The sequence below is a fragment of the Mustela erminea genome, chromosome 2 (assembly GCF_009829155.1).
Source record: "Mustela erminea isolate mMusErm1 chromosome 2, mMusErm1.Pri, whole genome shotgun sequence".
NCBI lineage: Eukaryota > Metazoa > Chordata > Mammalia > Carnivora > Mustelidae > Mustela > Mustela erminea.
The window spans coordinates 60,911,138-60,924,268 of NC_045615.1; the positions used below are offsets into that span (position 1 = coordinate 60,911,138).

Consider the following 13,131-nt stretch of genomic DNA (forward strand, 5'->3'; position numbering starts at 1 on the left):
TTATAAATGCTTGTAAGATGTGGAATAAAATCGGCACTGTTGGACATCCTCCTCAGTGCTCCTCCTGCCCCCATCTCTCTGCTTCTCGAGTTCTTTTCTTCATCCTCTTACCCTCATGTTCCTGGTCGATTTGTCGCACTGGTCGTGACATAAAATAATTAGGAAGTGATCAGTTTTGAGTATCTATTGGTTTTGTTTTTAATGCAAATTATTTAATTGAAGTTGAAATTAAAATTGCAAATTTAATTTACTTTTTAAAAATTGCTGTGTTTAACTCAAAACTTAACAATTGGCTTTTGGTGCCAGCACAGCAAATACAGAAATATTTTATATCTATTTCCAAAAGCTTTCCAAACTACAATTTTTAAGATATGATATACTCTTTTTTTAAAAGATTTTATTTATTTATTTGACAGAGTTCACAAATAGGCAGAGAGGCAGGTAGAGGGGTGGGGGGGGGGAGTAGGCTCCCCACAAGCAGAGAGCCTGACACGGGGCTTGATCCCAGGACCCTGAGATCACGACCTGAGCTGAAGGCAGAGACCCAATCCACTGAGCCACCCAGGCGCCCCAAGATATGATATATTCTTGAAGAAAACAGTAAGTGTTTAGCACTTACCTAGAAGACGAGGCAGTGGAGGCAATGTAGGTAACTTAATGAGCCCCAAAAGTTTACCTCCAGTGATGGCACAATAGAATAGGATTATAATTCCAAATAGGTTTCCTCCAGGAAGACATTCGCTGCCAGTAATTGACCAAACTACAGCCCAGAGAAGAACCACCATGGTAACTGAAATAAACCAGGAAAACTAGTTTTAACCAGTAACTTGTCATATGCAGGTTTTAGTATAATGTAAAAATTTTAAAAATGTTGAATATACATACATACATTTATAACCATGTGTAAATTTTAAAGAACATTAGTAACATGAACAACTGGGTAATTCCCAACCATCTTAAAAAATAGGCAATTACCAGTGCCTTTGGATCCACCTATGGCCCCTCTTGATCCCATTCCCAATCTCCTTCCACACTGCCAGAAGAAACTTTTTTTTTACACCATTACCCTATTTTTCTTTATAATTTTACCAAAAATAGTCACTAGTTAATAAAAAAAAGTAACATTGGCTATCTCTATTATCTTCATAGGAACAGGAAAATGCTTGAACAATCACATTCAAGTATTTTTAGTTCTGTCGTGAATTAAATAGTTTTTGTTTCTTTTCTATAGACAATGTTTGTTTGGAATTATCCATATATTCATCTATTTTCTATTTTGATCATTATTCGTTATGCTAACTCAACCCTTTTATCTGGGATAATTATTTTGTTGCCTGAAGAATTTTCTTTAATAAAGACATTTCTATTAGGTTATGAAATGTTTCCTTGTTTGAAAAGTTTGTGTTGTACTAAATTGTATGCTGAAAACAAAAAGACTCCTCAGAAAACAGTTGGGCAGACCACTCAAAACTCAGAATTTGTGACCAAAGTACTGACAAAAAACATAAGAATCCTAATAAAAGTACCAGTACAGTTAAATCTCCACTGACATTTGTATCTCATGGTCTCTTTTTTTCAGACTTAATCCCTGGAAACACACAACTTCAACATGTAGAATCCTCAAAGCATTTGCTTTCTATAGAAAGCAGTTCCATCTAAATCTGATCCAGATTACAGTTTTTTCCATCAATCAAATATGTGTTGTTGTTTTAACTGAGGAAAAAGTTTTGGCAGCGATTTTAACTGTACTGTCATCTTCTACATCCATATGTGGTTTCATTAGACAGTTTAATGGTGTAGAAGTTGAAAAATCTTTGAAGCCCCTAAGCCAGTAACTAACAGCCTGAAGGAGTTCAGCTTTTTTAAAAGTCCTCATTTTAGGGAAGCCTGGTTGGCTCAGTTGGTTAAGTGGCTGCCTTTGGCTTGGGTCATGACCCCCGGGTCCTGGGATTGAGTCCCACATTGGGCTCCTTCCTCAGTGGGAAACCTGCTTCTCTCACTTCCTGAAGTTCTCCCTGCTTGTTCTCTCTCTCTCTCTCTGTCAAATAAATAAGTACAATCCTTAAAAAGAAAATGAAAAGTCCTCATTTTAGTAAGACTTTATCTTTAACTGTAAGAAACCATACACCTGATCTTTTTTGGTCTGTTTTTGCTTTTCAGTGTGTTTTGCATTCATGTGCTATTGCTTGATGATGCAAAATGTAAGCATGACAGGAAAAAATATGTACTAATGCAACATTTCATATTATACTGACACAATTCCTTATTTACCATCATATATGAATTAATTCATGGTACAGAAACACTGTATCAGAGTACACTATATTTCTCATGAAGATCTGTTGGCAGTAATTCTTGGTTTTATTTATTTGCATTACCTTTATTCTCATTCTTGAAAGATAGTTTTCCAGGGTATACACTTCTAGGCTGAGAGTTACTTTCTCCCACTTCCTTGAAAATACTATTCCTTGGTTTTCTGGCTTTCATTATTGTTTTTAAGTCTCTTTTAGGGAAATCTTTTTCTTTGGCTGTTTTAAAGATCTTTATTTTTTTCTCTGGTTTTCTGCAATTTCAGTGTGATGTGTTCAGTACTTATGTTTAATTTCAGTACAGCTTCCTTTTAGTTTGCTTGGAATTTATGTTTTCCATCAATTCTGGAACATTCATCTTTATTTCTTCAAATATTTCCTCTTTGCCATTCTTCTTATTCTCTTTTGCTGGAACAATGATGAAATAATTAAATAGTCACAGTCCTTTTTCCATTTGCCTAACCCTAGTTTTCATGCTGTCCATATTTTTGTGTGTGTACTGCTTTGTAATGTCTTCACATCTAGTTGCTAGATTATCGATCTTCTTTTCACTTACTCTGCTGCCTGATCTACTGGGTTTTGAATTTCAATTACTGTACCATGTCTTTCATTTCTAGAAGTTCATTTGGTGCTTATTAAAATCAATTAATATTTATAAACAGTTACTTGTTTTATATTTCCTACCTCATTTACTTCTTTATAGATATTGAGAATATTTTATATTTTATTTCCTGATAATGCAAATTTTTGAAATCTATTTCTTTGTGTGTGTTGTGATTTCTGTTTTTGTTTGTTTTGTTTTGTTTTTTTTGGCAACAGTGAGCTCTTCCCTGAAACTTTGTCTTTGGGAATTGGTGGAGGTGAATGTGAGTTTTCTCAGATAGGATCTGAATTTGTTCCTACCATGTGCTTAGAATCTTAACAATCTGGGACTATTTTTAAAGATGGTGAACTTTTTTTTTTTTTTTTTTTAAATATTTTCTTTATTTGGGGCACCTGGGTGGCTCAGTGGGTTAAAGCCTCTGCTTTCAGCTCAGGTCATGATCCCAGGGTCCTGGGATCAAGCCCCACATCGGGCTCTCTGCTAGGCAGGGAGCCTGCTTCTCTTTCTCTCTCTGCCTACTTGTGATCTCTCTCTCTCTGTCAAATAAATAAATAAAATCTTTTTAAAAAAAGATTAAAAAAAAAGATTTTCTTAAAAAAAGATTTTTTTAAAACAAGATTTTATTTATTTATTTGACAGAGAGAGAGATCACAAGGAGGCAGAGAGGTAGGCAGAGAGAGGGGGAAGCAGGCTTCCTCTGAGCAGAGAGCCCCATGCAGGGCTGGATCCCAGGACCTTGAGATCATGACCTGAGCCGAGGGCAGAGGGTTAACCCACTGAGCCACCCAGGCGCCCCTGGGACTAATTTTAAAATATATTTGCAGCTTGAGTTTTTTCTGTGACTTTGAAATACGGATCAGTGTGAAGCTCCACATTTTTAGTGGAGATTCTTCCTTCCTCCAGGTACACTACAATTTAGACAGATAAGGTTTAGTGGCTGGTTACCTCTACACGGCAGGTTTACCTCAAGTTCACCATCACATTGGGTTCCAGCTTCCTGGTGTGGGTGAAGGGAGAATGATGTCTCCTATGAAACATCTCCCAACCTGGGCAAACTCAAGCATAGCCTCCTATACTCTCATGGTTCTCAAAATGAATCTCAAGTTCGCTGTTGATTTGCAGAAGCCTCCAGAGTGAAAGCAAATGTGAGTGCTTATTTATCGCTCCTAGGCATACTGTTTTTGGTGTCTGACAAGTTCCTGTTTTCTTGACAGATGACAGGTACGTTTAAAAGACTTAAAATATTATTTTCAGATGTTTTCACTGACATAAATGATAGGATTGTTCATTGAGTGTCATCTACCATATTGCTGGAGATCAAATCCAATGTCCCATTTTTTAACCCTTACAGAATTATTACAGATTTTGTAGACTATGATGCTATTACAATGAAATAACTAAAGAATTCTCTGTATTTTCCATTTGGGTATAGGAGGTGAAATTTCTATGTAGTATGGGAGGTGCAATGGGAAAGGAGGAATTGCCAGCTATTAAACTTTATCTTATCACAGAATAAAACCTGTTTTGTACTAAATTCAAAAGATGAATTAATTTTTTCCACTTCAAGACTGCTTTTCTTTTAAAACTCTAACATTCCTTTCTCATATGTAAAATGCAGTTCTAAATACATAATAAGTGTACATTTACAAGGTTTCTCTAAATCACATTTAATTCAGTTAGTAATTTACTTCTCATTTGTGATTTTGGAAAATCGTATTTTCACATGTAAGATCTACTTCTTAAGAAAAATACTTAAGTACACTGAAGGGACATGGGCAGGAGTACAGAGGTAAAAAGAGCAGACTTGTAAGCCTCAGGAACAGAGGCACAGGAAAACAAGTAAAGAGGTGTTTTTATATCACGAGTTCCCATTTCTCAGGCCACTTTCTGGACAATGATCATAGAATTTAAAAAAATGAGTCTCCAAATTACTTCATTGATTTATACTCTTTCCTTAACGCAATCCCTATCTGTTTTTGCTATAAATATTTAAACTGGAAATCTGCCATAATTTGAATGGTGAAAGTTTAAAAAATAATAAAAAGGACAGAATAGGTATTAAATTAACTGTTGCCTTATCAACTGATGTATATTTTGGAACTTACCTAATTTCATTAAAACCACATGTGGAGGCTAGAATATAACACATTATACTTGGCTTCCATTGTTCCAGCTGAGAAGGGTAAAATATCTTTCAGAGCCCACAAATGAAGTATAACAATAAAGAAATGAGTCTTATTTTTTAGTAAACACAACTTTTAGATCAAACGTGTTATGTTCTTCAACATAATTATTTGGGAAGCCATATATATGCTCCAGTGGTACTGTCATTCCTCAACATAATTTTTGAAATTGTCTTTAAATTTGCCTGTATAGACAATTTCCAAACCCCTTCTCCTTTTTCCTGCTATACTACATATCCTCCAATGTACAAAGTTAACACACACACACACACACACACACACAACTTTCTTTTTTGAACAAAAAATAGCAATACTGAACACCCATCTTTTATCAAAATAATGTTTGGCTGCCTCCAAAAACCAAATCCACTCCTAAAGATAATATTTGAAATAGTGCTGAGATAAACTCCCAAAGAAAAAGCCCCCAAATATTTTAGGTAATTGTAATTATACTGGAATAAGTTGAATTGGAAACTAGGATCCTTACTTATAGAACGATGGATTCATTTGATAGGATACATTGAGTTGTGTTTGTTCAGACATTAGTTCCATTATTTAATAATAATTAAAACCAATGTTTATGTAGTGTTTTTCTGATTACAAGTGATTTCTCCATCATTTTTCTTTCTGGAGTCCTAATGTAATCTTGTGAAATTACTCAGATACAAAAAAAGAAAATGTCATTGATCTCTGCTCTTTTACTCTCCCTGCTTGCTACAATGGTAGTGGCAACAGCACTGTGGGAAACCTTATGTTGAAGATGGTGGACCCATAAGCATGGGACCCTCAGTGACTTGTGGAGCAGAGCCAAGTACCATGTAAATTGTTCACCTAGTAGTTTTTATGTGTGAAAGAAGTAAACTTCTTTCTATCCTTTAAACCATATTATTTTGGAATATCTCATTATAACAATTTTATCTTTTACCCTCTCTTTCTGAATTATTTTTTACCATTTACATACCATTTGTTATTCCTCTATCCAGAAAACCATGTGGGGGACAAGAAAATGTTTGTCTTAGTCTTTGCAAATTATTTGATTCAGTTGGTAGTTTTTGTAGTTTTTTTTCATGGCTATTCAGGAGGTTACTTCCTTCTGTTGGTTCTTTGGCGTCTGTTGCTTTGGAGGTCATAACTGTTTCCTCCTGGGATTAAAGCAATTTAAGAAACCTTAAATACAGAAAACCATGTATTTGCTGTACATTTTTATAGTTAGAGCCATCACATCACAGATCAAATTTCCATTGCGAGAATCAAGGCTAACACTTTATAGTGGAAATGCACAGCTATATTAATAGCTAATGAGTAAATGCTTGGAACCAAAACTATGTTTAGGAGTATTTAACATTGAGTCCCTATTGGTAACATTATAAATGCTTGAGTCACATAGTATTCTATTTTGGTTTGTAGTACTGGGTTTAAAATTAGCCTGTTTAAGGTATTATTCAAGGCAATAGTTGGTAAATATATCAAAGTGGTCCAGAAAAAGAGAACTATTTGTGGTGAAAACAAATTCACATTCATTCATCTACTTGAATTTAAGCAATAAAAAGGGAGAGGGGAGAAACCAGAACCATTCCAGGGGTTAGGTTGGGAACACAAAGCATTTCAAAGGCTCTCTATTTTTGCAGCCTTATGTGGGTCTAGCTACTAATGACTACCAGGAAAACTGGTAGTTAAATCTACTGTACAAGTTTGGGTATTAAGAATGGGGAGAATTATTAACAGAGTAATGGAAAATGAAGAGAACACAAATGTATCATAGATTTGGAAACAGTACCTTCCTTAAGGAAATGGTTAGAATGTTCTACATTTGATCATAGGTTTACCTGTATTTCTTGATATGCAGAAGCTGTGTGATCCATTCCTGAAGATGGTTCCAAATCTTCATGTTCAATGACTTTATCTTCATCCCCCATGACTTATAATTAGAAAAAAGATGATACAGGGAAGAGGAATTGGATCTGTTTTAAAGAAGAAATAGTATAGATATAGAACAAGGTGGAGATTTACATGAATGGATTTAGCAGCATTTTGAGCAATTTAAACGAGTGACTTGCACTTATTTTTTCCCTTAGAACTCTCAAGGTCTAAAATACTTTAAATTGGACTATTCTTAACTTTCAAAAAATTTTCTTTTAAAAAATTTACTTATTTATTTATCTTTCAGAGAGAGAGAGAGAGAGAGCACGTGAGGGCACAAGCAGGGGAGCAGCAGGCAGAGGGAGAAGCAGGCTACTTACTGGATGCAGGACTCTCCCAGGACCCTGGGATCGTGATCTGAGCTGAAGGCAGGTGTTCAACTGTCTGAGCCACCCAGGAATCCCTATTCTTAACTTTCAATTGCTAATCTTTCCTTTGATTGCAATATATTATACTAATTCTTATTTACCTTTACCTCTCTTGGTAAAGGCCTTATTAATATTTTTATATGGTTTCTCTCCCACCTTGTTTTTTGAGTTATTCTTTCAATATGCCAAGCAATATTATTGTTAAATTATTCTCTTTAATGGGCCAAATTGATGAAACAGGAAAGCTCCAAGTAATTTTTCAATGTTGAAATGAGTCACTGAAGAGAAATCTATGGATTCCATCATTTTCAGATAAACTAGAATCATTAATTCCTTCATGTTCATATTTCTAAATTAAAGTGAAAATAATACAACATTGATTGAATGGCCACAATGTCTTAGATGCCTTGTCCCTTGATAATCATTGTGGGTAATCTGGAGATTACAAAAACATATTTTTGTTCTCTGTAGGTTGACAATATACCAGGAAAAATAAACTTACATGAAGTAACCAAAAAAACCCTGTAGGACAGATTTATAGTTGACTCCATAAACAACTACTTCAATCTCTTTGCCCTTGACTTCCCATGCTATAGGCTGAAAAGCCAAAAACTCCAATTCCTATTCATTTGGGCAACTCCAGGTGGTCAAGTGTCACAGTTCTGTGTGATGAGATATAATTGAGAGTCCCTGGGTAGGGCTTTCATTCCCAGACAATAAAGCAAGGCTTTTTGAGGATTATACTGTTTACTCTTTGCCTTTTAACATTTCTCTTTCTCCTCCCTAGAATGTAGATATACCATCTGGAAGGCCAGTGGTCCTCTCTCAACCATGAGAATTAAAAGCCCTGCACTAAGGGTGATAATTAAGATAGGAAGAGCTGGGGGACGCCTGGGTGGCTCAGTTGGTTGGACGACTGCCTTCGGCTCAGGTCATGGTCCCGGAGTCCCGGGATTGAGTCCCACATCGGGCTCCCAGCTCCATGGGGAGTCTGCTTTGCTCTCTGACCTTCTCCTCGCTCATGCTCTCTCTCACTGTCTCTCTCTCAAATAAATAAATAAAATCTTAAAAAAAAAAAAAAAAAGATAGGAAGAGCTGGTTCCTTGATGATATCCTTTAATTGCTCCATCAATCTAGGATGCCAAACTTTGATGCAATTGTTGAAATCACTGTTAGTCAAGTATTCTTTTTACTAGTAATCAATCTTACTTCAAATGCAACAAGTATGAAGATATTTTAATGGAGGTATGAACTACAAAACCCTGGTAGAAGCAAAGAGAAAATTATGTGGGAGAAGGGATAATCGAATTCAACACATACCTAATATGTCCTACACACTACACTAGGCCATAAAGACAAGGATTAATTAGACAGGACCCCTGCCTCAAGGAATCATTTTCTATTAACAAATTGCCAAGATGTTTGCATTTAATATTCCAATGAAAATTATATCCTTTCCATCACTACCACCATCATTATCACCACAACCACTATTTTTCTTCCTTATAAAATACAGTGTTGGCCAGCTTGGCATCTCAAAAAACCTTCAGTTTGATTTTTATTATATATCATATATAACAAATTCATGTATGTATAATTATATATGTGTGTATAAATGCAGATATGATTTTTAAAATTTATAAACTCATTCCAAAATTTAGACTCACAATTAGAAAGAATGGCATTTTGACAGAAAAAATGTGGGGTTCAGAGAACCCTTGTCTTAAAGGTATGGAGGTATGGAAGCCAGGGGGATGTAAGGGGAAACTTTGTTGCAGCATGTACTGGGAGGCTGAGAGCAATGGGAAATGAGGCTGGAACGTCAGGATATCACATCCCAAACAACGGCACTTGGCCTTTACTCTATGTAGACAATGACCCCTCATATCGTAAGTGGTGATGTCTGCTGGGTCTGGAGTTGAAGAAAGGTGGGTCTATAGTCTAGTTCCATCATATACCAAAGTTCTTAGCCTCCTTGTAACTAATTCCTTATCTATAAAATGGAGATAAGAGTGGTTCCAACCATGCATATAGTAAACATTCAATAGTGTTGGTTACGAGCCACTCAAATCCTTTTCCCTAATTAATATAAATCTCTAAGATTCTTTTTGCTTTCCTTATTAAGCAGGACAGGGCCCCCCCATCCCACCCCACCCTGTCTTGCAGAATTTACTACTTAATCCCATTGATTTTCTTTGATGATGGCTTTTACCTCTTTATTTCAAGGCTAGCTTCTTGATTCATCGTTGTCGTTTCTTCTCTGTCTTGCTAGCAGAATTATACAAGAACTCCTGGGCAATGCCACTAGAATCAACTCCTTTATTAAATTTCCAAAATCAGCCAATTATGCCATTTATAAAGAATATTTTTAAATAGCTAACAAGTTCTAATAGACATAAACTATTGGCTAAATTGGAGCCTTGAGAATTTACCTTATTAGTTATTCTACTCTCTTTTAATGTAAATAACCCAAACTTGGCATGTTGCACAATTTATGCAATTTGTGGGAATTCTGAGTCTTGACATTACAATAGTGTATCCCCTACCATGAAGACAGTTTTGGCAAAGAAATCCGAGAATATGCAAAAATGACCTTTTAAAGAGTCTAAAATATGTCATGAAATCAATTAAAAAGCACCAACTTTATACTCCTAACTTATGGAGAAGCTCTCAGAGTCCACTAACTCTCAACTCAAATGACTTTGCTCATCTGGTTTCCAAACCCACAGAAGATATGATTTATAAGTTAAAATATAGGAAGAGTTTGCCATAGGCAAACTGAGAGCAGCATGAGTGATAGCTGACAGGAAGGAGACAGAAAGATAGAAATTTAAGGCTAAAAATATAGGGATAAATATCTTTTCCGTATTTGCAGTTTTGGCCTGCCAAGCTTCTTTCTCCCTGGCTTTTTGGTTCTAGCATATTATTTTCTTTTGTATAATCCCCATCTCCTCTTTCCTCCATCTATGTGGTTCATTTGAAACTCATGTCCTCCTCACCTTCCCAATCCCCATGCTTTACCAATGCTCTGAAGATAAGGACAAGCCTGGCCAATGAGGGAACTTCTTTCCCAGTCACAATGATTGTTTTAGGCATGAGAATGTGATCCACACCTGGCCAATGAGTCAGCTTTAAGGTGTTCACTGGAACCACTGAGAAAGAGCTTTCTTTTTGTTGGGTTTGCTAAGCTCAGACTCACTATTGGCAATCCTTGTGATGTACAGAGAAGCCTTCCAAAGAATGAAGTGACTTAATATGGAAGGAGAGAAAGGGAAAGCCTCAAATTGATAACCACATTGTTGATATACCTGGAAGCAGCTCCTTTTCAGTTATAGCTAAGCCAATAAATTCCTTACCAGTTTGAGTTGGATTTCTGTCACTTGCCACCAAATGAATTCTCAGTAAGAACCTTCATACCTGAATCACCCTGAAGGATCCCCTGTATAATAACAGATGTTTAGGAAGATGATTTTACATCTTCAAGAAAATGAAAGGAAAAAAATGATGTGCTAATATTTTCTGTTTTAGGAGTCATTAAAGTATATAGTATGGCTTAGAAATGTAAAGAGAATGTTTAGAAAATGTGGTATTCAATAAAATAGGTATCAGTTATCCAGAAAGTTAATTTAAAAGAAATACTTTGGGGCACCTGGGTGGCTCAGTGGGTTAAAGCCTCTGCCTTAGGCTTAGGTCATGATCCCAGGTCCTGGGATCAAGCTGGAGGTGCTTGGATGTCTTGAATAAAAAAATAAAAAGTGGGGAAATATGGAAAGACTAGATGGTTTCCTAGTAATTAAGAATCACAATTTAATGGGATAATAAAAGTTGGAAAGGCTTTTAGAAATTACCTGGTTCAATATCTTTAATATTTGTATGAGAAAACTAAAGGCTAGAGAAGCTAAATAACTATTTTCAATAAACACAGCCAGTATAAGCCAAGTATCATAGTAAAACTGTGTAAAAATTTGTGAAATGAGAGAATTCTTTAATCTGTATCTTTGATTTCATGTAATTTCTACCAAATCATTGCATTATATTTTATATTTTTGCTGTAACATTTTGTTTAGAATCCTACTCATGTATAGCCATAATTAATTGTAAGTTTGGAAACATATCCTATAAGAAAATATTTTTATTTTCTATCCTGCAATATCTTTAGCTTTACTCTTTCTCATTGTTACGACTGCGATACAGTTTATTATAAACAACAAAATTTACCAATCCATTTAGGTTGCACAACATTGGTGGCAAAATAAATGAAACAGGAACTTTTAATCTGTACTCATGACAAATATTATTTACATATTATGAATTATTAATTAATTGGCTAAGTGGCAACTTGCCATTTTAATATACCTTAAGATTCTAAGGATTAAGGAACTCTTTTATTTTTAAATCAGTTAAACTAAGATATTTTGAGATATTTTTGTATATAAAAAATGTTACTGAGAAGTAAGAAGGCAAAGCACATTTTAGATAAATATTAAAAGTGTCTACAAACAGAAGAAATTTTTTTTTTGCTGCTCTCAATCAAGATATTGCATTATGCAGACCAATACACAACAATAAACCATATTAGAAAAAAGTTATCTCATGTCAAATGGTAGAATTTTATAGATTTCATAATTCAGTAAATCATGTTAATTTAATTAAAGTTCTGTGACACAAATATAGATTTCAATAGAAGAATGTGTTTTGAACTAAGCCAAAGGATGTCGCTGTTATGACTGTTGTGATTCCCCACTAACAGGTCAAGAGTTTTCTAAAAACATACGCAAAGGTTGTTGGCCACTTATGCCTCTCTTTAACATTCCCAGTATACAGAATTTCCTACAGAACTGACCTACATGCTTAGAAACCATATTGGCTTAATTTGCACTTCATGTTGCAATACCAGGGACATATGCCACCCAAATCATAGAGCTGTGGACTTGAAAAGAACAGTCTCCTAAATCCTTCCTCTAAACTTGAGAGAAAATTATAGATCAAGAATAACAGATCAAGAATATGAATGATTATGCATATGTATATGTATGTAAATAAATTGAAAAAGTCTGTTAATAGTAGTTGCCTTTGGGGAAGGAAATGGAATTAGAGGGAATTTCATTTTTATTCTCCATATTTTTGCATTGTTAGGATGTTTATGATAAGAAGATTTTCTTATGCAATTCAAAATACATTTTTAAAAGCTACATAATTCTTAAACTTTTAGTGAAAAGAAAATTATACAGCTTTCCTCAGTAATAATATTTTTCAGAGATAAAATCTAGTAATTTTATTTTAGGTAACTCAATCCCGATGCTACAATTTAAGGTATTTTTTTGTTTGTTTGTTTGTTTTTGTGTTTTTCTAAGAAGATGGAGAAGTGCCTAACATCTTCTACAGCAGTTTTAAATATTTTTTAAATAAAGAAATCTTTCATCAAATAAAACCTTATCCTGAAATCTAACACATAGGACCAATAAAGATGGAGCTGCAGGAGCCCTGTCCACTGACCCCTATTCCTCCTGGCAAGTGAAGCACATTTTGAAAACCACTTTTGTAAATATGTTTTCACATATAGAAAAATGTCTGTTAAGTCAGCCTTCTCTTTTGTGGATTATTTTAATAATCTAAATGTTTAAAAGTGTTTTCTGTAATATTCTAGAGGAAATAAAAGAACTCTCAATTTGTGAATGTCCACAGGCTCTTGGTCAAGTAAAATATGCTTATTGCTATCAACTAACTTACTGTAAAGGAGTCATTAC

The 13,131-nt window shown here is 34.9% G+C and overlaps 1 protein-coding gene across 2 annotated transcripts in view; it reads right to left on the minus strand.

Moving 5' to 3' along the window:
• The window catches only part of SLC9B2 (solute carrier family 9 member B2), a 52,509-nt gene that overhangs the window by 34,885 nt on the left and 4,493 nt on the right, over window positions 1-13,131 (minus strand). The window contains exons 2-4 of one of the 2 annotated variants that reach the window (XM_032333030.1): window positions 6,923-7,014; window positions 6,058-6,238; window positions 620-790 (exon numbers count right to left, since the gene is read on the minus strand). In XM_032333030.1, coding sequence (XP_032188921.1) covers window positions 620-790; window positions 6,058-6,238; window positions 6,923-7,012 — 442 coding nt within the window. In that variant the 5' untranslated portion in view covers window positions 7,013-7,014. Of the gene's footprint in view, window positions 1-619; window positions 791-6,057; window positions 6,239-6,922; window positions 7,058-13,131 lie in introns of both variants that reach the window. The other variant, XM_032333032.1, reaches the window with a different exon arrangement.